Below are 25,978 nucleotides of genomic sequence, written 5' to 3' on the forward strand. Positions count from 1 at the left end.
AGCTGTTAATAGTTTGAATTGGCCTGAGTGAGGCATGCGTTTAAACACTTAGTGCCCACAAAGAATGCTGGGCATGACCATCCACAGACCTGTAATCCTCTGTGTTATGGTGGGATACCTACAGCAGAATTATGGGGGTTGTTGGCTGCCAGACAAACTTCAGGTTCAACAAGAGGCTGTGGAGGTAAAGGATTTATATAAGGAGTGGTAGAGAAAGGCAGTCAATGTCCTCCTCTGGCCTCTGTGCATGCACGTGTGCACACACATGCGTACACACCATACTCATACACAGTACATGCTCTCAGTGTGTAGGGAAGTGTTGGGGCAGAGGCAATGATCCTCACTGGGCTCTGACACACTGATATGTTGCTGGTATGAAGGATGATACCAAATTAGCCAGGAAAACTGCCTTCTGAACATCCTGTTTTAAAGGTAGCCTTGGATGGTTTCACAATTTCTCCTGGGAATATTGTTTATATTGAATAGAATTGTTCCATGTCCCCGATTAGTGAACAATCCAAAAATTAGAACGGATGAAAGTGAGAGACAGGTCTGGCAAGGTGCGCGCATAGAGGAAAGGCCACAGCCTGGTAACAGGAATAAATAAAATATCACATACTCGTAGGAAAAGTTCTGTAACAGATTCGATCCACTGACACATGTGCATAAAGGTAGGCTCACCAATAAATCTCTGAGGTCACAATAGAAAGCAATTAGGGAAAACCTCCCCAGCTCTCTTGTGCTCTCTAGTTGGTCATTTATGGGCCTTGCACCAACTGCTGACTGCTCTGACGGCTAACTAACAGCTATGGGTGATTTTGGTGAATGCCATTCTCTAGCATTTCTTAAAGGCTTTACAAAAACATTCATTAAAACGGGAATAGTTTTTAAAGGTGTATCATGTATTAGAAAAAGTAGGTAATGATTCCTTTTGCTATTTTCATGATTCTCATGTCCAAAAATGAACCTAAAAGTGACAGGAGGAAGTCCCTAACTGGATGGAAAGCCTGCAGATCAGGACCTGCACCCAAGTCCTGCACTGAGCACTGCAGTTATTAGCACTGGTCATCTGACACATGCCCGAATTTACCAGGGTGTTTCCTCACTTTAACAGAGGAGAACTCAGAATTCTTGGTGCAGTCAGCAGTTGAGGAAAGTGGAAGGGATGCTCCTTATGTTTTAAGTGTGTGCACCTTTTGGTGCTGCTTATCACTGGAGTGCTTAAAGAGAATTGTGAATCCATCCTTTCTGAAGGAAAGTTTGTACCCAAATGTTACTTAGAGAGTCCAGTGCTAGGAATTATTCTTCCTTCCCATCTTCCATGAAGACAAAGGAAGTTATGTGCCAGTTTGAGACCCAGGAACATCTATGCAATTCATGCCCAGTGGCATCTCCATGTACCCACGGCCATGCTAGTCAGTAGTACTGCCTGGGCTCAGATCATTTCATGCTCATAGAACTTCTGCATAATCAGCAAAAATAACGTTTCTTTTACACATGAAAAAACCTGGAGAACTTAGGAGAGTTGCTTAGGGTTACAAAATTGGTAAGTAACAGACAAAGCTGGAATTTAAGAGTAGTCATTTCAGCTCCAATGCAAATATAGTCCTTCTCTGTTTATGGTAGAAAGAGCAAGCTTCCTGTAGAGGACAGGCACATGGTACCTTCCCTGTTGGACTTAAGAATTTAACAACGAAGACTGATCTGGTCACTTAGCACTTTTCTCAGGTTCACTGGGTTCACTCAGGTTCACCCTTCCATCTTCGAAATCATCTTTGAGAACAAATCAAAACAGAAACTCCCCCCGTACACACACTATTCTAGTTATTGTGTTCATTAGGGGCAAATTATCCTGATTCACTGAGCAGAACATAGCAATTTAACTGCGGAATTACACCTACAAAACACCTTCCTTCTGCCAGGGTTGGGTTGTAACAGAACAGGTAGATTGTCTCATGTATCAAAAATTCATTATCACGAGAACATTTCTAAATAATGACGGATTAGAGTATCTTGTAGTAATGATAACTGTAAGAGAAGATAAATGGATACATACATACACATAGATAGATAGATAGATAGATAGATAGATAGATAGATGATAGATGATAGATACATAGATAGATAGATAGATAGATAATAGATAGATAGATAGATAGATAGATAGATAGATAGATAGATAGATAGATAGATAGATAGATAGATAAAAAAGGCCAACAGTCAGACAGATAGACAGACAGACAGGTTAGACCTAGCTACTGTGATATATTAGTAAGACTCAAACAGGACTGTTGGGTTGGCTTTTTTTCGGCTACGTGAGGTCTTCTTTTCCCCTGAGGTGGCCACATTAGCAGTCGGGACACTACAAATTAAATAGAAAGAGCAAAGGTGAAAGAAAGAGGGAACGAGTGAGTTAATATCAGCACTATTTATTCATTCTAAAGTGAGTGGACCTCAGCTGCTTTAAAATGGTGATGGGAGGAGTTGGAGTTACAGCTCAGCAGTAAAGTGTGCTCATTTCTCTTCCAGAGCAACTCAGGTCAGCTCCCAGCACCCATTCAGCACCTAGTAACTGTCTGCTAAATGCAGTTCAGGGATCTGATGCCCTCTTCTGTCATTGTGAGCACATGGTTCACAGACAAGTGTAGGTAAATCACCTGTTCATAGGATAAAAATAAAGGGCAAAATATTTTTTTCAATGGTAAAGGGAAAGCCGTCATTTGCTAAGGAAATTAACATGGCCATGCCTCTACCTTTGCCAAGTGATGATTTATCACAGATCATAGAGCAGCTTTTCCCATACAGCACCATATTTGAAATCTTTTTATTTGTGCAAAACTTTTAGTTGCTTGAACTATATCAGGTATCATGTATAGTTTCATTAATGGACTTAATTTCTGTATGAAATCACATATTTTTATACAAGCTGAAATCATGTTTGATTCGGATATCTGTGTCCTGTTGCTACCAGGCACCAGAAAAGCAACCTTCAATGTGTGAATTGGTTACCTAATCCATAAAATGACAGATGTTCACTCCAAACGGAAAAGAAATAACTGCAGGTTCCATGGCTGTGTGTAAATACGTGAAGCCATGTAAAAATCTGCCATTATTTCCACTATAGAACTCTTTGGTACTCAAAGCTATTCAATAAATTACTAAGGATGAATGAATTAATAAATGAGGAAATGTTCAGGAGAGTCAAAGGGAAAACCTGCAGGACTACACTTGACTCTGCATTTACTTTCTGGTCTGAAGTTGATGGCTGGTGTCAGCCAGTCCTTGCCTCCATACAATTTTCATCTCAGAAAGAAAATAAAACTTTCAAAAGAGAGTTGGGCTTTGAAGGAAACCAGGTAGGCATAGTTTCCATGCAATTAAATAAAGCTTTATACAATATAGAACTATTGCGATTCAGTGAGTAGGAGACAGGAGTAGCTAATGCAGAATGACTATAAAACAAAGTTGGAGTATGATCTTCCCCCACCCACAGGCCTTTCCCGTGTAGGCTTATCTCCGTGTTTTCCTGAAGGGGAAGGATGCTTCCCAAAAGTGGCCATAGCAACTGAGTGCAGGACATTTTTGCCTTTGCTCCCTTTTAACCTTTACTCATTCTTCTTCCTACTAAACATAGCACCAGGGTCTTTTTTATTTTTCTCTGCCCCAAATTCCCACCATCAGGTATTGTGAGAAATCCAGCCATGAACTTTCCTTGTCATTGCTAGCGATATTATAAGAGAAATAAAATCTTTGAAAGGTGTGATTTTTTTAACCTCAATTCTTATCTCTAGGTCTTAGGGGATACAGTTCTAGAAAAGAATCTATACTTTCTCACTCTTATTTTGAGATTATCACAAATGAGCAATGGTGACAAATACAGCTTATCACAAAAAGACTTGTTGTGAAATTAAGGTGGGCAAAAAGATGCTTACTGTAACGATAGCAGAAATTCAAATAACATGTGTAATACTTCTTATAGCTTTGATCTCAAGATGAAATACTCACTGTTTGCAGTGAGTATTATTTGTTCATAACATGGTCATTTTCATAAAATGCTTTATATATGTAAGTGCTTAAAGAAAATATGCCACAATCTTAAGGAGTCATATGATTTTAAGCTAATCCTATTCACTGAGACATATGCTTAAATACAGATATAAACTCTTTGTGTTTGAAACAGAATAAAACATCATCTAAGCAGTTTCCAAAATTTTGATTTCAGGGTAATTTGGAAAGGCATGCCCTCCTATTTTAATGTAAATAAAACTTATGTCCAATGTCCCATAAGAATTTAATAGCAGATTTTAAAGTAATTACATCAAATACGCCACAGGGTGTGTCTATTATAGCTATAGATGCAGCCACTATCACATGGAGCACTGGGGCAGAGATCACCCTGAGAATCTTTTTCTCTCTGTTTCTGTCTCTCTATGTCTTTCTCTATGTGTCTGTCTTCATCTTTTTCTGTCTCCCTCTCTCCATCTCTCTGTTCCTCTCTGTCTACGTCTCTGTCTCTGTCTCTCCATCTCCCCTTCTCTCTTTATATCCCCTTATTACTGCTGATGATTGAGCCCCTCTTGCTTTCTGTTTTGTAAGTGTTGTAGGTACCACACAGAGGAAAGCAACATTTAAATCTGCATCCTTGCTTGTAATAAGTTGTTATATGCAGTGAGTAGGATTCGGGGTGTCAGTATCTCTGAATCTATGTGCTTACTCATGTAAGAAAATAATGCCTTGTTGTCTGGCATTAATTAGAGCATCTTACCTCCTTGATTAATTATTAAACTCTCATATGTGTACTAAATAAGCCATGCTTCCAGTGAATTCTATCATGGGGAAAAGGAAGCGTCCCCAGCGAGCAGCCTTGAGTGAAGAGTCAACTGAAATGAAGGATAAAGGCTCTGTTCAACCGACAGGACAGGAGAATGCTGGGGTGAAAAGAGTACAGTCAATGAAGTAGATGCTTGCTTACCTTCTCCAACCCTCTTCAGAACTGCCGTTACTGTCATGTGAGAAGCAAAGGAGGCACCTTATCAATCATAATACAACTTAGTTAACTCCGGATGTTGTCAAGGTGACAAGGAACAAAATCAGGAGTATGTGAAGTCTGCATTGTGGGCACTTCCCTGCTCTCCAAAATAATTCTCACATAGAACTTGATTCCCACAACATACCCATGACATAGGGAAATATTATTATCATCTTTGTTTGCTCTTTGTTTAGTTTTCATTCTTTGAAGGAGTCTAGGCTATTCTCAAATAGCCTCAAACCTCAGCCTCCCCAGTGTGGGATCACCAGCATAAATGGCTGTACCTTGGTTAACTAGGGGAATTATTATAATTCATATATAAAATACTTACATATGTAAGTTCACCCATGCATGTACCATGTATGTATAATGTATATGTGTGTGTGTGTGTATGTGTGTTGTAATTTAGAATACAAGAAGCAATTCAAGATGATGGACATTGTGTATAAGCCCAGAATTAAGATTTGATTTCTCAATTAGGACGTAGCTAATATCGATCAACACTGTACAGTGCTTCTCAGATTTTCTAATCCTGTAACCATTTGATACAGTTCCTCATGTTGTGATGGTTACCCACACCCATAAACTTATTTTAATTACCATTTCATACCTGTAATTTTGCTACCATTATGAATCACAATATAAATATTCATGATATGCAGGACTCCTGATATGTGACTCCTGGGAAAGGGTTGTTTGGCCCCCAAAAATGTCACAACCCATAAATTGAGAACTGCTGACCTGTATTAGGAAATAAAACTGGAGCACCACCTCACGCCAGCACTGGCCCTGGAGGGCCATATTACACCAGCGCGGTGTCTTCATCTCGGTCAGTTGGACTCAGCGGACTCTCTGGCCAGAGCTCTTGACGTGTCTCCACCTGACTGGCTAAGTTCCCTTGGCGGATCGTTGCCACGCTGCCCCATCTTGCAGTTAGCTGTCACAAATCCCTGTACCCAGCAAAATCAAAACTCTAGAGGCTTGTAATTAATTGATCTGATTCATATCAATAAATTCTCACCCCACAAAACACCCACACAATAAACTCAGAGCCAATTGATATTGATAGAAACTGCCCACCTAGGTAAGACAAATTGACTGTTTAAAGCAACATGGATCTTGGTTCATTCTCTTCATCTTCCTTATTCTCTCTGCTCTGTACCCTCTGTCCCATCTCTAAAACTCTCAGCCCACCTTTCTTTATCACTGCCCAATCACAGGCTATGCCTTATCTTGTGCCTGCCCTCACCTGCTTACAGACGGCAATCCACATTTCCCCCTTTTTGTCCAGTTAAAAGGCTCTTTTCTCTCAGATATAAATTGAGCGCAACTATTACCATTCTGTAAGTAACAGGTACAATGTACACCTAACATCCAGTTTATCATTTTTGTCATTTAAGTAGAACACTTCTGTTATCTATCCTAACATAAGAAAGGCCTAAAATCTATATACTATGTGCTGGCTAGCTTCTATACTATCTGAAAACTATCAAATCAAATATGTTTTCTCAATGTTAAATAGCCTGGGTGGGCTATGAGACTGTAATTAGACTTCAACTCCATCAGAAATCCAAGAGCTACTAATATTAACCGAAAATAAAGGAAGCCTAACACAGCTTCTATAACTCAGACAAGTTGTAGAGACAGCTGCCTATTCATACAGTTCCATTAGCAACAAGTTGACGCATCGGTTTTCAGCCTTCTGGCCCAGTATCCTCTGAAAGACCATGTGAAACAGGAGTTATCAAGGACTAGCTAATTCTGTCTCGGCCGAACTAAGCTGTCCTATCCCGTGACTTGCGTTCTCTCATGAACAGTACAGGTCTGTAGAAGAAATAGGCAACGTCTTCCCGGTGGCTACCTTGGCGCAGTGTACAGATCCTCACCTGGAGGGAGATGCTCAGTTTCTTCTTTGAACCCATGAAAGAGCAGCTGTTAGGAGCAGATAGGTCTCAACAAATGATAAATAACATTAAATGTTGCAGTTTGTGGATTTTTGACATTTTTGAAAACTCTCTATGAAAAGCATTTCTCAACTATTAAGCCTTGACTACTCTCAGCCATCCTAATTGAATTATCTCAAAAAACACCTTTTTAATGAACTCAGAACCATGAGTTTGCTATCTGGCTCTTAACTCATATTGCTTAATCATCTAAAAACAGCTTGTAATGGCATTCATAGAAGGACTGGGTCCAAGCCTTGCACTTTTAAAATTTTTGTAGCAATAGAGGAAATTCATGTCAATGCAAACACTGATTCTGTATCAAACAAATTCTGTACCAGGGTGAGAAATAACTTTAACTTAATAACAATTATAAGGATTTTTACCAAATGTGATTATGGCTGCGCAATTAGTTTCAGCTAATTCCTCCCTGTTAGATTATGACTATTTCTAAATTCCCCAGAAAGACAATCTTACAATAACTACCTCCAGCCTCTGAAAATTTAGGAAACCAGGGCACTGACTCCTCAATAACTTCTTTAAGCTCTACATGGGCATTGAGATATTTTTGCGGGTACCATCAGGAAAATGGGGGAGCTCTTTGGCCTTAAAAAGGCCACACCAATGATTTTATAGTGTCCGATGTCAGTCCTGACTGGATCCAGCTGAAAGTCCCTGAGATCAGGATTTCAAGCAGGGCAGTTCAGCATGTCTGACGATGAGACTCCCAAAGCTGTACATTCTGTAATACATAAATCTCACAACAACATTTAAGTATCATCAAGATATCTGTATGGATTGTGTCAGTCTGTGTAGTGTGTACAGACTGGTTAGGATGAAATTGTCTTTTTTTATTCTCTTGAATATAGTTCTTCCGGGGGTCTCCCTCTATCAAATCTGATCCATATTCTGATCTGGAAGATATCCAGAGTCCAATCGCCTTTTCTAAAAACGCAAAGACAAAACCTTTCCCCCCAAATCAGCATAGTAGATATTAAACTTAGGTGTTTCAGCTGTGCCACGTCTAGCATTGATATTTTTCGCCCCTTGGTGTCATTTTCTTTCTGTTTGGCCCCATATAAAGACAGTAGGCCAGCTGTGTGTGAGTCTCCTCGCCTATGTAGCTGTTTCTCTGAATGAATGTGCTGGCTCCTTCTTCACACTGTGATATTTCTTGCTTTCTTCCACATTTTCACTTACTATAAATTAATGTTATCATGCATCTCTGAAAGATATATCGTATCATGTAGAAAACAAGGGTTGGTATGGGTCTATGCATGTATACATACGTTTATGTATACATGCATGGATCCATGGTTGGATGGATAGATATCTCAAGTAAATGATATTCACAATTTGTTGAGGATGTAGATAATTTCATTAGACGTGTAATTGTAGTTGTGTTTTATTATTTTTCTAGCCCCTGTATTTCTCAAATACACGAGGAAACATTCACCTTACGTGAATGGTTCCAAACTCAGTCTCACTGCAAAAAAATCAGTGAACACTTAGTGAATCGTGATTTCCTTCCTCGACCTGTTACACGTCAACAATGAACACGAGGGTCTTGGAATCCTGCTGATTGAAGCTATTCACCGCTGGCATGCTACAGTCATAAATTATGTTTGGGCCTCATTGCCAATAAGGATTTTCAGTTTAACCCGTGTGACTAATTAGTCCATTCAGTCTCAATAGCTGGAAAGAGATTCATTTTAACACCATTAAAAAGCCTGGATTTGCATTTGTAAACATCTGTCAGTATTTAATTTGGGAATGGCCGAAATCATTTCAAAAACTTGATTTGTCCAAAACCAGAGCAAGCAGAGTGAGGACATTCGACTGCCTTGTTCTCTCGGTTCCCTTTCAGCTCTTGGCTTTACCACCTATAGTATTTGGAGGTCTTACACCTCCAAATTCTGATTATTGCCAACAGATTTTTGAGATGTTCTTCCAGAAGTTTAAACTTTAAGCTGATTCCCCAGAGTTGCTTTGGCGAAAATTGGAAATTCAGTATGAGAATAAAAGCCAACCGTAGTTCAAAGAAATTGTAAAAGAGACATGCTGTTTTATTTAAAAGTGAGAATTCAGTTTCATGTTTTCTTATACCACATTTCTTTCTTGAATGTTTTATTGTGTTATATAAATAAGCTGAAAGAACATTGCTTTTAATTAGACATGTTCTCTCTCTTTTCCTGAAAATGCATTCATCTACAACATTATGCACATGTTTCTACATATTGTGAGTTTGGCTTGTTAAGCTAACTAGAGTCAAATGTACACAGAACTGAGTTTAAGTGAGTAAGTCTCTTTACCATGCTGGAGTCTTGCTATGCAATCCCACTCTCGCTGTTCTAAAATCACTGCATACATTTTAAGCAGCTGAAAAATTTTTGAAGAAAATTGAATAGCTTTCAAGTCTGTCTTTTCCCCAAGCAGAGAGATGATTTATGGTCACTTTTTGTAATAGCCTTGGGCGTCAATTGGGAAAGAACATTAAAGAAATGTGAAAGCTGGCTGTTTTCAGGGATGTATAAGCTTTGCCCTAAATATTCATGAGTGCCAAAGCTCACACATTAAAATGGGGTAAATGATTTTACAGATGTGTGAGTATACAGATGTGTGAGTATACAGTTGCGTGAGTATACAGATGTGTGAGTTGCTGCTCTTGGGTTGCTTCAGCAAGTGCTTAGCTCTGGAACTCCAATAACAGCTCTTCCAGCCACATTCCTCATAAGCTATACGTATATCTGTATATTATCATTTATAATGCTTATTATTCAACTTTTTCAGTTAAGAAAGAACATTTACACAGCTTTAGGATCAGTGAAGGGTTGTAATTGCACAGCTTGAGTTGCCCTTTGCCTCACGACTCTTGTTTGTTGTTTTGCTTGATGTTTCTTGTATGTGTCCCTTTACTGACAGGGGTTAATATTCAGCACAGCCATGGACCACGAAAGTGACATCCAGAAATGTCTTTGTTCTTGGCAGGGACATAAAATTTATTCATTCATTATATATATATACATACACACACACACCACACACACACACACATACACACACACACACACACACACACACACACACACACATTTAACCACAAAGACACTTGAGTGGTATTTTTTTTAATGTAAGTAGTGTATTTACTGCAAATGATGAGTGAGGAAAGACTCCTTGTGAGAAGGGGAATGTTGTTATAGTTTATAGACTATCAAGTAGTCTCCCCTGATATCATTATGAGATAAACCGCAATAACAGCTTCTGACTACAATCTCTCCTAATCCTATACATTAGGGTTCAGATACAGGACATGATGCATCAATTTTCATCCCTTTTTTCACGCATCCTATATTGCTTGTCTAAAGGTATGGAGACTTTATTGTGTAGACATCTGAAATGGAAATAGACGCTTGCTATGCTCAGGCACAGATGCAGCTCTATTAGGGAACATCAAAGTGGTTCTTTGACCTGTGAGTGTTTAAACGTACAGTTAGAGACAGGAGACAGTTATCTAAACGGACTGCTTCACAAAGTTAATGCTTTTGCTTGATAACCATTTTGTCTCTTACAGTGGGCTGTCTCTGTGTTAAAAGGGTTATAAAAATCAAGCCAAGTCTGCTAAAGAAGAGAATCGATTAATGAGACATAGTTGAGATTTTTTAAATACCACATGCTCAACTGTAAGTCACAGACAGGCAGCTCCAAGCAGAGTGAATCAAATTTCAATTACGTAGCTTTGGTTAGAATATTGTTAGGTTAAATCCCCTCCTGGATGAAATTTTATTTTTTTCCCCTCCTTGAACTGCCTCTTAATATTTTTACCTTCTTTGAGCTGCCTCTGGGTTTTTCACACCATAGAGATTTCAGCCATGACACCTATTAATTTGAGAATTTTACTCACAAAAGTGTCACTTGTTTTTAACTTTAGTGGAAAAATGCACACATCACAATCAAGGATATATATGTATGTAATGCATATATGTGTGTATATATGTATATATATGCATTATAGCAGGAAATTACATTAAAACCTAAAGGATAGTTTTATAGATGAGTTATATTTCTCTGGTGATTTATTTTATCTTAAAAGTGCTAAATAAAACACTTATATGACTTTATTATTTTACTTACTAGTGTTTTATGAAAAGTTACAACACTTCTGCTTAAAGCGGAATGATCCCTAGAGAAAATGCCTTTAAGTAGGTTGGTTTGCATTACCTAAGCAACTACCCTGAATAAAATATTTTCTAATGACATGTACATATGTGACCATAAATTCTTTTTAACAATCAACCCTCCTCATTTATTCTTGATGTTTGTCTAAGTCACACTTTGAACTGAGACTGTAAAAGTTGGAAGTGTAAAAACTACCTAATGTAACTCTCAAATTTGAATATAATTACAAACATAAATCTCCTAGTTGGACACTTTATTATTTATAAATACAGTTCAATATTATTTAATTGAAACAGCTCCTCTTTCATGAAATATTAGAGCTAGTGTTGATAATGTTGAAAGTTTTCATTAACAATTACAAAGTGACCATAATCCAAGTACTCTCCATGTGTTGATTTATTCCTTATGAATAATGCTCATTATTGCTAAGATAAGGAAAACAGAGCATCCTGGTGATTCCATTTCAGTGCCAGAGCTCCAGAGCTCAGCACCTTTGACGAATCTCGCTGAATGAGTCATAGAGAATATTTTAGGCTGTTTCACAACACTCTGGGTGACGATAACAGCTTCCTGTTAGCTGTTAGCCATAGGAAAAGGTCCACTCTCTGCTCTGGGATATGATGGATTCATTGGTCTGAAGGACCCCTAATTTAATCTCATGTGACCCAGATGGGTGAAATGCTGCAAAATGAACTCATGCCGGAAGCCAGATAGGTCTTTGGTGAACATCTCTCATTTAAATGAGAATGAAGTGCTGTGCACACCCTGGGCTGATAGCTTTCTCTCTGAACAACTATGCTTCTGGAAAATCTAGCATTTTAAGTTTCCGTCTTGAAAATGACACCAGGAGATTACATGAATCTAGAAACACTTTAAGAAGAATTAAGAGCAAAAAGCCAAAATGAACCCACATCTACATGCTGCCTAACGGCTCATGTTAATTTTAAAGTACATTGGAGATAGATTGACTTTTAAGCCTGTTGTTTGTCATTAAAGTGCCCCTGCTTCTTGTCTCCAGATTTCTTTTAGTTTCTTTTCTTGTGTTTTTTTTTATTTACATTTCAAATGTTATTCCCTTTCTCGGTTTCCTGTCCATAAACTTCCTATTCCACCCCCTCCCCGCCACTTCTTCTGTGAGGGTGTTTACTCACCCATCTTCCCACCCTTCCTGCCTCCACTCCATTCCCCCTCTCCCAACATTCACTTACACTGTAGGGTCCACCCTTGGCAGGACCACAGGCTTCTCCTCACATTGGTGCCCCACAAGGCCATCCTCTGCTACATGTGCAGCTGGAGCCATGGGTCTGTCCATGTGTACACTTTGGGTAGTGGTTTAGTCCCTGGGAGCTCTGGTTGGTTGGTATTGTTGTTCTTATGGGGCTGTAAAACCCTTTAGCTCCTTCAGTCTTTTCTCTAACTCCTCCAATGGGGACCCCAGTTCTCAGTTCAATGTTTGGCTGTGAGCATCCACCACTGTATTTGTCACACTCTGGCAGAGCCTCTCAGGAGACAGCTATATCAGGCTTCTGTCAGCATGTACCTCTTGTCATCTCCAATAATGACTGGGTTTGGTGGCTGGATGTATATGGGTCGGATCCCCAGATGGGGCAGGTTCTTAATGCCCATTCCTTCAGTCTCTTCTCCAAACTTTTTGTCCGTATTCCCTCCTATGAATATGTTCCCCCTCTATGAAGGACTGAAGCATCCACACTTTGGTCATCCTTCTTCTTGAGCTTCATGTGGTCTGTGGGTTGTATCATTGGGTAATCTGAGCTTTGGAGCTAATATCCACTTATCAGTGAGTGCATTCCATGTATGTTTTTCTGTGATTGGATTCCCTCACTCAGGGTGATATTTTCTAGTTCCATCAATTTGCCATTTGCTTCTTGTCTCCAGTTTTCTTAAAAATCGTTTTAAATCTTTATTTCTGGCAATATTGTGGCTTTCTATTGACTAGCTCTTGGATGTTATTCTAATTCCTGTTAAACAGCTGAATCATTTTTCTCTCAAGCATCTTCTGAATAGCCCAGATCTATGGAATCTCTGCAAATACAATAGCATCTCCTTCTTGCACCACGGATTTGATGCTTTCCTTTAGCGTTAGCCAAATCCGACGTAAACCTTCACAAATTCCGTGCAATAACTCCTCTGAGTTTATTACCGCTCATAAGTGGCAGTAAAGAACAACCTTTGATGCTTGTCACTGTGTTGATTATGTGACTAACTGCTAGGATTTACACACTTTGACTTTTATTACAGTGGCAGTTATCTTTTTGGCTGTAAGTTCATTGAAGCAACTATAATGTCACAGAGGAAATGGTCACCTCCCCCCAGCCTACTCTGCACACACTTTTTACTTATGATGAAACCTTGAGGATGGAAAGAACAACATGGAAATAGCTTCTACTATCTGAACATTGCAAAAATGATAAAATTTTAAAAATTGAAAGTACATTTTCACTGTGTCTGCTTCATTTCTGCACCTAGAAAACAACATATCTAATTTTCTATGTAATCTGTGTTCCCCAGTGATGACAAAGTACATGTGGAATTTTTATCGAGCTACCTGTTCACAGATGTTAAAAAAGCTATGTCTGTTCTGGTTCAGGAAGCGAAGCACAAGTACTGCATAAAGCCTACTGGTGCATACATTGTAGCTCTCCGGGCTGTAATCAATCTCAATTTGGCTGTTTCTGCCAGGTTGCTTTGAACATCTGCAGCCTCACACTGCAGCTGGATGGTTGGGTGTGTACCAACTGTGGATCACTATTTCTATACCCGAGTGCAAAATAAGTTGTAATCCAGATCTCACAATCATGGAGATGTTTCTATGAGAGATCTAAAATATGTTTTCTCAGTGTCCTATGTCTCGAGGAAGGAACACAATAAATTTGGTTTCTCAATCTATAATGTAAACACAGACTGTGTTTCACTTGTAAATGAAATGGAACATACCACTAAGGAGACTTTTAATTAACCTATTGACTGTGATTCCCTTACAGACCACGGATGATATCCTTGTGGCCTCGGCAGAGTGTCCCAGCGACGATGAGGACATTGACCCCTGTGAGCCGAGCTCAGGTGGGTTAGGTTAGTCAATTTTTTTCTTACTTCCTTGCCTTTACTGTAAATCTTTGTTGCATGTTATAGTTCTTAGAAGAGATGCCCACTTATGTGAGGAGAGGTACCTTAGGCTACCTCAATACAAAATGGCACATTATCCAGTGGGCTTTTATTTTGACTTGAGGGTAATATATGCTGATAATCTTGGAGGTAGAGGCAGGAGGATAAGGATTTCAAAGTCACCTTAGACTGCATAGTGAAATGAAGTCCAAATAGACTATAGAAAATTCTGTCGCAAAACATTAAAAATCAAGCAATCAATTACAAACAAAACATGATCTAGTGAGCTTTTGCCTTTCAGTAATAAATTTTTTCTCACTCTAAAAACTGTAAAACAAATACAAAAACAAACAAAATTATTTCGCTGGATGGTGGTGCCACAAACATTTAATGCCAGTACTTTGGAGGCAGAGGCCGGTGGATCTCTTTGAGTTCAAGTCCAGCCTGATCTACAGTATGAGTTTAGGACAGCCAGTACACAGAGAAACCCTGTCTTGAAAAACAGAAACAAAGAAACAGAAAAGCTATTTTAGATAAGGCAGTGAGTAAGAAAGTTGTACAGTAAGAATTTACTGTTCACATTCCAGTAGCTCTGTGGGTCACTTTTGCACACAGTATACAGTAGGCTTTCCCTGTCATCATTTGCAGTGAAACTAGAAAGCTAAAAATATATATAGTCAGTTGTGAGGAATCACATGACCTTTGCACTGACAAGCTTTCCCATGATTGAGTCTGCTGGAAAGTTACCTAAAGTGATATATTTCCAAATTTGGGATGTTGAAGTATTGTGACAATAAGCAAAACAAACAGGAGCTATTGTCCTTGACAGATTTTAAAAAAGAGATGTTTGAATCTTGCTGTGTTTCTCAAAGGTTCATGTCACATTTTGCCCATAAAAAGTTCTAGTTTCTCGATTGTGATGCGTTTGAAACTCATCTGATGAGGACAACATATCACTTCTGTTCCTGCACAGTCCTTGTGCTGTTCCCAGCAGGTGGTGGAGCCTAATAATGAATGAATCACAGCCCGTTCCCATCGATCACTTATACTTGTAGATTTATGCCTATTCGTTCAATGGAAGTACTGTAGGAGATGTGACCTTCATAGATCTTACCTGGATTCCCAGAAGAACATGAGAACATGTCTCAATAAAATAAACTTGGATTCTCTTGTTTCATATATATATATACATATATATATATGTATATATATATGAATAATCATTTTTAAATATGAACTATTTTGCGATGCATAGGCTGTGACTCTGCTTGATCAATACATGTTGCCACCACTAGCCGCACATGCTTAGGAACAGCTGCCAGTGAGGGGGAAATGGGCCACAGCCGCCCTCAGTGCCGCTGTAGCTGGAGATGGTCTGACTTGCCTCAACTGTCCTTAGCAGATTACTTCCCACAGGACTCTCAGCCCCAGGATAATCTGTTACATGTAACGCTTCCATCTCTGGTGACCATCGACTCAACTCTATCTGCCTGATCTGGATTACCCAATCAGGTCATTATCCTGGGCCGCACAGTAAAGATCCTGCCTTCACCTTAAGTGCCCAGTAAATTGAGTGTGAGGACTTTAATTACACTTGAAATTGATGCTTTGTCTTTCTTCTTAAGTAAAATGCTCCAATTACTCCAGCATTGCTTATAGGACCATTAAACACTCCTTAGCAACTACTCTATGGTGTCTGTATTCCTCTAGGTACAGTGGACCTAAGAGATAGAATACTGGAAAAATGGGAAATAACCCTGTAATCTTCCCCTTCTCCTCTGCGTTTAGTTCAGATGTGTGTTTGAGTGTTTGTGACTCTGAGTTTGTGAATATAGTGCAGGTACCTGAGGACATAGGAAGTATCAGATCTCCTGTGACAGAGCTGGAGGCCACTGTGCATCGCCCTACACAGATGCTATGAACTCTGCAAGAGCAGCACGTCTTCTTAACCACTGTGCCCATCCTCTAGCTCTTAATCTTTCTTTATCTGATTTTTACTGCTATATTAAAGGTTCAAAATAATAGGAAGCACATAGCATCTTGTCAACATCTGTGTTCCAGATGTTCTTGCTGCTCTTTCTTCCTTACTGAATTCATGACTATCTTGAGTACTTGCCTATTAGGAGTTTGCCAATGTATATCTGCAACCTCACCCCTAAGAGGGCAACAGTATGGAGCAGGAACATGTGAAAGTGCACACCCCTGACGTACATTTTCTACAAGTTTATGTACTTTTCTAATGCACTGTCTCCTGCACAAACCAAGATATACAACTACGGATTCTGTCCAATAATGATCACGTGTGTGTTTCTTTGTATGTGTTTGTGTGTATTTGGTATGTGTGTGTGTGTATGTGTGTGTGTGTTTACTTGCCCATGGAAAACAGAGGAAGATAGTAGGTATGCCACTCTATACTCTGTCATTTTCTGCCTTATTTCAATGGGACATGTTTTCTCACTGAACTTGGAGTTTGCTGTCATTTTGTCTATACTGGCTGGTTGAGGAGTTCTCAGGGCCTGCCTGTCTCTCTTCCCCAAGGCCATTTTATAATTTTTCTGAAACAGAAAACACACACACACACACACACACACACACACGCACGCACACATGCACACAGACCCTGACTTGTTTAGATCAGGCTTGCTTAGAATACACAAAAATCTGTCTGTCTCTATGTCTAGTTTTGAGACTGAAGTGTAAGTCTCCATCCCAGTGGTCAGGGCTTCTATTTTAATGTCGGTCCTAGGGATTTGACCTGGGGTCCTCATGCTGGTACAACATGCTCTCTGATTCAATGAACGATCTCCGCTACCTTTACTTACACTTTCTTGCACAGTCTGGATTATTTAACTTCCTACCTGGCCATATTTCTTCCCTTAGTCCTTAGGTTTCTGCTCCTCAGGTCTTGTTAGAGTAGGTAGGGATAGCAAGAAATAACAAAAATGATACACCATCCCACACTACACCCTGCTCCGGGCACCAGCCAATCACATGTACCAGCGGGGTATTCTCATCCAGGCAGACTCCCTGACCCTTTGCCACCCGACTCGCTATGATCCCATGGTGAGTCGCTGCCACTCCAGCCCCATGTAGCAACTGCCCATCTCACAGCTGTCACCCATCCCTGTAACCGGGCAAAATCAAAACCCTAGAAGCTTGTAATTTATCAATCAGATGTATATCAGTAAATTCTCACCCCACAAAACATCCACACAATAAACTCAGAGCAATTCATATTGATATAAACTGTGCACCTAGATAAGACAAACTGTCCTGTAACTATCCATTCCTTGTAAGATATCCATAGCTACCTGTGGCTATTGAAAGTCACACAGATCTGGGCTTTCCTCCTCTTCCTCCATCTTCCTACCTTCTTCCCTCTCTACTGTCTCTCCTGTCTCTCAAAAAACTATCAGTCAGCCTCCTTTTCTACTGTCCAATCAAAGGCTCTTCTTGCCTCATCTTCCACCTGCCCTCACCTGCCTACAGACAGCAATCTACGGGTAGGCACTTCAGAGTGTGGACTGCCACGTTTGTAGGATCACTGGCTGGCATCTGTTCTGGTGACCTCCGCTGTCCTGCAATCTTTGGGTATTGCATTTTACATATAAAATGGTTTTCAACACTTACCTTCCTATTCAAATTTCTGATTTTCTTCCTGGTTCTTCTTTAATATTACATGAGATTTTGTGCCTGTAGCAATAGTGTATAATGGCATCAGTTAGAATTTTCAGTTTATATTTATCTTCTTTCCAGGTATTATTTAAGAAAAGTCATCTGTTTTCTTGACCTTGCTTGACTCTGAATATTGTTCCCTCTGAGAGCCTGCTTCGACAGACTCTTAAAACAAACATACCATTTCCTTATATCTCTCTTCCTGTTGTTGTCCTTATATTAATGCAAAATAATGTTGGTGGTAATTGTCCCTGCTGATATCATGAGATTTTGGTTATTGTCAGACATGCCTAGGTAAAAATCCTTTCACACATAAGCAAGTCAACCTTTGGGTAAGCAGGCCTTTAGAACACAACACATCATGGTAGATTTCAGAGATAAAGTCCTGTCCAACATTCATCAATTATCCCCCTAAGGTAGTGGAAGGAGCAGTCTCAAGAGCGCCACAGTTAGCTACCACACAAGTTGCCTGGGTATTTTACTCTCCCTGAATATTTATATGTGAACATTTTCTTATCAGATAGACCATCAACATACATACACTTTCAAAAAAGCATTTCCCATTGAAATTGTGACATTTTTAATATTCAGGCTTCCTTCTTAAAGATGCCAAAAAACAAACATAGAAAGCAATGTAGGCTCTTCTTCACCATCAGCAAATTACAGCTTTTATTAAGTGTTGGATAGATGAGAAGTTCTATGTGACTCCACTCAGTACTCTTAATGAAGAGGATGGTGTGTGTGTAGTTATTAATCTCATCATTGTTCAAGTGTGACCGAGCTCTAACGTGCATCCACATGTGTGCCACCTTGGGAGTGAGGACAGGACACATGACTCATGTTGTTTTAGACTTGGATTTCTTTTTGAGAGGACTATTTGTCTTTCTACTTAGAAGCCACCATACATTTTGTACTTTTTTCTTATTCTTTCTTCTTTTTTTCTGATTTTAAAATCCTTCATCTAAGGCATTAATATATGACCTGTTTTTGATTTATAGTTTTTTTTTGGGGGGTGGCATTTCAAGCACTAAAGGTGAATGTATTTAAGATAATTATTGCAGTGCCTAGAATAACCGAGCACAAATGGCAGCTTTTCTTTTTTTTCCAATTCATTTCTATAAAAGTAATATCCATGCTGTTTTTTCCCCTTTACATAATGCTGTTACTTTTTCTGGCTGAAACGGATGGGCAAGTGATGAAGCCACTCGGACCTCCTGATGAGAGCAGAGCATGTTGAAACTAGATCGGGGACAACCCCCTGGGAAGGAACACATGGAACGCAATTACAGTTGATTCCAGCCACACTGTCCTGCGTGGTTAGAATTGCATGATAGCTTCCCGCTGCTGGTACAGCCATGGTTTAGAATACAATAGAAGGACAGGGAGGACAACTGACAGAATCGTCTCCTCAAGCTGAAACCTTATGTTTCCACTGGTCACAGACCATCAATGTCCAAAAAATGCCCTCTTTATATGCAAGGACAATGACCTTGGGATTCCTTTGAAAACAATGAACAGAAATCTGCTCGTACCTATTGTGCTTTCCCCTCATCCAAGACATGTGTGTGTTCGAATGGATAGGTCTGGCAGGAATTACGTTGAGGGCAATGACGTGTTCTGGTGTGTGTTTTCCAGTGTTCCCTGTTAGTTTTATTACACTGTAAGTGTGCAACTGTCTCCTGACTCTTTTACAAGCAAATGCATTTGTGAAATGGATTTTTCTGACACTTGTTTTTTAATTTCAAATGTGCTTAGTAAGCAAGCCCACTTCAGTTCTCAGATCATGTCCATCCATGTTCATTTTGTGCCCCCTGTTGAACAGAATACTTTCTCCATATTCATGGGTGAAGTCTAGAAGTGTGATTTCCATAATGATACTTAAGACCTTCAGGGAAAATGATGATCCGTTTTGGTATGGAAGCTTCCTAGTGAATAACTTCCATTTAATCCAGTGAAAACAGACTTAGCTTCCTCCTTCCTCCAATGTACTCAGAAAATCCTCTTACATTTACAATGGTGAGGATAGTGTGTCAGATCTCTTTGTTTTTAAGGATGGATAGCTGGTTAAGCACTGGAAGACTTCTCAACTAACTGGACACTTCTTGCTGGACACAGTGGAAAGCCCCTACATGAAATTAGTCAGGAGATCTCTCTCTCTCTCTCTCTCTCTCTCTCTCTCTCTCTCTCTCTCTCTCTCAATGTGTATGTGTGTGTGTGTGTGTGTGTGTGTGTGCTTGTCTGTCTGTGTCCCGTGTCTGTGTGAATGCATCTGTGTCTGTGTGCCCACATGCATGTGCATGTGTGAATGATTTTTTTATAGTTTGAGACAGTGGAGATGATCTGCCAGCTCAACAACTGTAAACAGACTTTGTTTGGACATCAGCTACATTTCAGAGACAGGTCACAGATGTTTGAGTAATTATAGTGTCTTTTAGATTTGGTGAAGACTCATCACTGCTTATAGTCCTTACAAATACTTGTTGGGGAGATTTGGAGAGAGTTACTTAGGTAAAACTTTCTCTTTGACGATTCTAGTTGAGAGAAAGTGGGCTTTTGGTTTCTTGAAATGTAGGTTGTACCTGCAAAATGTAGGAACCTCGCAAATACAGAATAGCTTTTAAAATGTTCATTTCAATAATTCTCTGGGATAAATTTAAATTTGATGGCAAAAGTTCCTTTACATGCATTACTATTCATTAGTGAAAATTTGCTACAATTACTATGCAATTTAGAGTGGCTTTCCAGTATGCTATTTTGAGAAAAAAATCAAAGAATTTCTATTGAACTGATCCCATTAACCATTAGGAATAAAAATATGTATATTGAACAAGCTGCTTCTTTTCATTAAATAAGTAATCTCAATCATTTAAAGGAATATATCATTTATTCAACCATATTTTTGAGCCTGATTAGAAGATAATTTTGTTCTTCACTTAAATGTAGGTTATTTATTATGTAATTATTCAAAAGTGAGTCTAATTAGCCAATAATAGCCAACACATTGCTGTTAAAATGGAGAATTTTGAGCTACAGCCAGAAAAATGGAATAAAAATGTTCCATTTTCAGGAACATGAGAGCATCTCCTGAGTAACAAGGCCCAGTCAGTGTGGAGGTCCTGGCATCATGCAGGGTGGGTAGCTCAGGTTGGCACTGATGAATGAATGTATTACTAGCATTCAGTATCCTGGCTTACGACTGTTTTTTTGTTTGGATGACTTTTCTGTTTTTACTATATATAAATTTAATTCTCCAGCATACTAGGGTAAATCTAAATGGAATATGGTCACCGTAGAAGAAAAGAATATATGTATATGTATATGTATATTAATCTCTTTCCCTTTTTCCTTCTTTCCCTCTTTTCTTTCTGCATTCCCTTCACTGTCTACCCACCTCTCTCTCACTTCCCTGGTCTGGGCACAGTCTGCAGCCCCCTCTCTTACTTTTGGCAACTATACTACCTCTAAGCTGACCCCTGCCCCTTTCCATCCCCCCTTTTCTAAACTAGTATGTTGGAAAGAAATTTATATTAAAGGAAGTTAAACAGCAAGGAAACCTTATTTCAAATTATTGTAACAGGTAAGTGTTAGATTTCTGCCTGAGCAGACAGTCCAGGTAAACTTCAACTGCAGGGTAAACTCAAGCTGACAGGGGTTACAGGAGACATTGTCAAGAAACATATAAAAACTGTCAACCAACACATGATTAGCTGCTTGTATAATTACCAGATACACTAGCATTAACTTTGCTTACACTTGAAAATTCTATATCTATATCTATCTATACATATATATACATATCTATCTATACATATATATATACATATATATATGTATATATATATATATACACCAATACGGTGACTAACTAAACAAAAATATATGTTCACTAAGGGCCCCAGAATAAGTTTTTAAGCACCATATATATGTCCAGCATAAAAACATCAATAACTTCTTTTATATCACTTCATTTAAAAATGTTAAATTGCCACAAAGTCTTCCTGAAGTATAGCATGCATCTTGTGCTTTGGAAGGAGAAAATGCCATGCATCGCCATACTCTAAAAGCTTACCAACCATGAAAGGGGAAGTATAATGTATTCAGAAAAATATAGTCTGAGTCTGTCTCTCCTAAAAATCTAAATCCCTAAAAGAAAGAAGCTGTGTTCTATGGTAATTTGTCGAGTCCCTATTTTGATAACGAGGTTTGTTTCCTGTGGAGTTTCTTGGTACTTTATTAATTCCATGTCCTCAGATGTTCTGAGGGGTAAGCCGGCATATTCTGACTTCTGCTCCACAGGGCGTGCTGCCTCCATGACGAGCAGTATGCTTTCTTGTCAACAGCTCATCTGCTCCTAAGAGCAGCAAATGTTACCTTTGGCATCAGCTCACAGGTCTCCTCCCTACACACTGACACGTTAATGAGGTCACTGTCACCATTATTAGATCAGTCACACGCTGTGATACAAGCCTGGGAGTGATAACAAAACAAGAAAGGCTTTGCTCAATTGTCCAGGTTAAAAAATGTATTGAAAATACCAGCACAACAATGAAGCACATTAAAAAATAATAATAGACATTTTTTAAACAAGAAAGACAAATATGAATTGTGTGTATCTGGAAGTTTTGGAAGCTTTTGTTTCATTGAGTGAACCTGGAAAATCTGGGTATCTGAGTTCAGATCTAAGTTCTTCCACTGGATGTGCAATCAAAAGCAGTCACTGAGCCTGTGCACCTGACTCTTAGGACCTGCAAAATGGCATGGATGATATTCAGTATGGTCCATTATAACAGTAAGACTGTGAAGGGCTCACTGTAGTCTGGTAAAGGTAAGCATTGACAGAAAATTGCTGTTGTTAGAACCAGCAAATAAGCAGTACATAAAAAATTGATCAAAATAATCAAATAAGCAAAAACAATAGCAAAAGGAGTAAATCATATAATCAATCAAAATAAATCTACTTTCCCAACATAAAAGAAACGTTAGCAGCGGGTACTTTAGTATCTAGCAAGATATTTTTATAAAGCACTTCTAAAGTTCGCCATTATCCAGCTCTTGCTTAGGAACCACTACAACTCAGTAAGACAAGTTCTGTACCTCAGCTTAATAGTTCTGCTGCAATGGGGAAAATGTGCACATTATGAGGAATAAAAAATTTCTAGGGTTTTGCCCTAAAAAGCTTTGAGACAGACAGTGACTAATCTTTCCTGCTTTTTCTTCCTAATAACATTCAGATACAGTACACCTTACTGATCACCTCCACCCACCCAAGATTCAACTTCTGCCACTGTAATGGATTCCTTGTCTGACATATGTTCCCACCCTAGTCCTGGTAGGCCCCTCAGTGATACATTGCATGTGGTATCTAATTTTTCACCTTGGCTATTACACTTTAACCAAACAGGAATATGCGAATTTCCCAATAAAAGAAAATTGAGCCAATAGCTCTATGACTGGAATATATAGAGATGCCACCTATGTCCCAAAGGTGAATACATCCAGGTCTAAATCCGGAGACCTGCACTCTATTCTAGTACCCAGGAAGCCTGTGGCTTCAAAGATTGCTCTATAGACACCCTAGGCAGGAAGCGGGACACTTCAGACTCTATGTGCACTCACAAGAGATACTCTCCCTGGATTTCACTCAGATTATATCATGGACTTTTGGATCAGGAGAGAAAAGAGAGGGGAAAGTTTTAAAAAGAAATTCTTAATCCTAATCAAAAGAGTTCTTACTTCCAAGAAAGTAGGTCCCATGAGATAAACAAAGAAAAGTCATAAATAATTGTTTTCTGAATATCTAAACATACAGGCTATCAAAATAAAAATACGAAAGATGGGGTAGGGCTGGAGAGACGGCTTAGTGGTTAAGAGCACTGACTGCTCTTCCAGAGGTTCTGAGTTCAAATCCCAGCAACCACATGGTGGCTCACAACCATCTGTAATGGGATCTGATGTCCCCTTCTGGTGTGTCTGAAGACAGCTACAGTGTACTTATATATAATAAATAAATCTTTAAAAAAAAGAAAGAAAGATGGGGTAATTCACTCCAGTAATAATGGCCAAGGAATGCTGATCTATTAAAGATAGGATGTTTCTCAGTTAATCAAACTCATGCCCCACACGGAGTGCTACAGTAACTAGTTTGAAACAACACAGCCCCAAAATAGGTGGCCATTTTGCCACCTAACTTCATAAAGCCTCAATTCACAGAGGGGCAGGGCTCACAACCAACAGCCTCCACAGAGAAAATGTCTCTGATCATCACAGCTACAGCCAAGCAAACCATGGACAGTGCTGTCTACAACAACTTGTCCAGTTGTTGGGACAACTGCTGGAGAAGCACCTTTTGTAAGAAAGACATGGAGAAAATAATTAGGCTATCGTGCTTTTATAAAGACCTTCACTCAGTGAGCAGCAGTTGGCCACTTCCTATCTTGCCTGCTCCGAATCTCATAGTGCCCCTTGGTGCTATGCGATTCAAGGGTCACCATCATCTTCTCAGGAAGAAACATAGAATTGGCCAAGGCTAATGTGTGGCCCAGCAATGTTAGGTTGAGCACATGTTTCAGACTAGAAATTAATACTTAATCCAGTAATCTCTATGTGAACCATTCATTGGTCATGCAAAACTCCAGCAGCAAAGGACAGGTAGACCACTCAAGGAGAAGATGTGACGAGGGGAGACAGCAGCACGCAGCTGCTTAGGGCAGGTGCCTGCTGCTATGTGTAAGAACTGCTCAAGTACAAAATGACAACAGATTACTCTGCAATCATGTGTGTAGATGCATTAGACAGAAGAAAGTGTAATAGTCACAGACCTCAGGCTTAGCAAGCCTAAATTACCTAAGCTGTTTGAAACCATTTCCTTTCCTTTAACGCCCATAGCCGCAGAGCTCTGGCATGTGGGAAATAAATCCGATAATATGTACAGAGATCACAGCAGAGGGCCTCGTTAGCAATAACTAGGAAAGGCAAAAGTTGTTTGCTTAGTAAAATAGGAAAATAAGTTCGGGTTTTACAGTGAATCAAGTATGATTGGAGCAGCATCAAGCATCCGCTAATGATTAAGTAGCATTAGAAACATCTACCACGGATGCTACTGAGGGGAAGATAAGAGGCTTTTGCTGTTACTGCATATTTATGTAAAGTACATCTGAGGTTTGGGCAAATAGTCCACGGAGGTTTTTTGAAATTCCCTACTTATAAAAATCATGTAAAATGAAATGTCAGCTGTCATATTCTATCAGGGAGCAGGGAGAAGTGTCACAGTATCCACACAACCAAGCGCATGTGCTCGCGTCCACAGTTCCCTGCACTCTATCTGTGATCATGGCACCCTATGTCGACCTATGACCTGGTCCTTCGTACATTCGTGGCTCCAGGCCTTGGGATTTGCAGGATCCTTTGCTTTTTGCATGTGATAATTATTTCTAAGTCCATGGACTTCTGGGTGTTGTAGGAAGAGAGATCATTTTGCTATGAAGAAGTAAAGAAGAAATCAGAAATAAAAAGTATTGTCTATATCGTAATAGCTTGGTTCTGTCACTTTGTACTTTTGAAATGTCACCCATCTTGGTGAAAATCATATGTAAACACTCCAGGCACCTTGGACTGCTGTGCTCGGCTACCATGTGCTATGTGCTCTACGTTTAGGACAGTTAGTCCAATACCACCTGCTTACCACTCCCATCCCAGCAGCAACAGGTCTGAGAAGAACTCTGAAAGCTTCCACAATTGCCCGGCCGCCTGGATAAGCACTACTCACAGTGTGCTACCAACTACTTAGTCACAACCCCCCACATGTCACATGCCGTGGCTCTAAATGGTTAAGTGGACATGCTAACGTAATCAACTTTGAAGCATAAACAAGAGGAAGTATAAACAACGCAGTGTGATGTTCGTGTGAATGAAGATTGACCCCAGCTCTTCCAACTGTCCACTTTCATACTAGGTAGTTTGGTTCTAGATGGATAGCGGGAAAAGTATACATAATAATAAGAAAGCTTTCTTATTATTGAATGTGGGTGCATGT

At 39.4% G+C, this 25,978-nt stretch overlaps 1 protein-coding gene across 51 annotated transcripts in view; it reads left to right on the plus strand.

The window, feature by feature from the left end:
* The window catches only part of Nrxn1 (neurexin 1), a 1,143,874-nt gene that overhangs the window by 1,105,230 nt on the left and 12,666 nt on the right, over positions 1–25,978 (plus strand). For 31 of the 51 annotated variants that reach the window (NM_021767.4, NM_001434104.1, NM_001434106.1 and 28 more), the window contains 1 exon segment: positions 14,151–14,238. In NM_021767.4, coding sequence (NP_068535.3) covers positions 14,151–14,238 — 88 coding nt within the window. 51 annotated transcript variants of the gene reach the window in all.

The sequence above is a fragment of the Rattus norvegicus genome, chromosome 6 (assembly GCF_021556685.1).
Source record: "Rattus norvegicus strain SHRSP/BbbUtx chromosome 6, alternate assembly SHRSP_T2T, whole genome shotgun sequence".
NCBI lineage: Eukaryota > Metazoa > Chordata > Mammalia > Rodentia > Muridae > Rattus > Rattus norvegicus.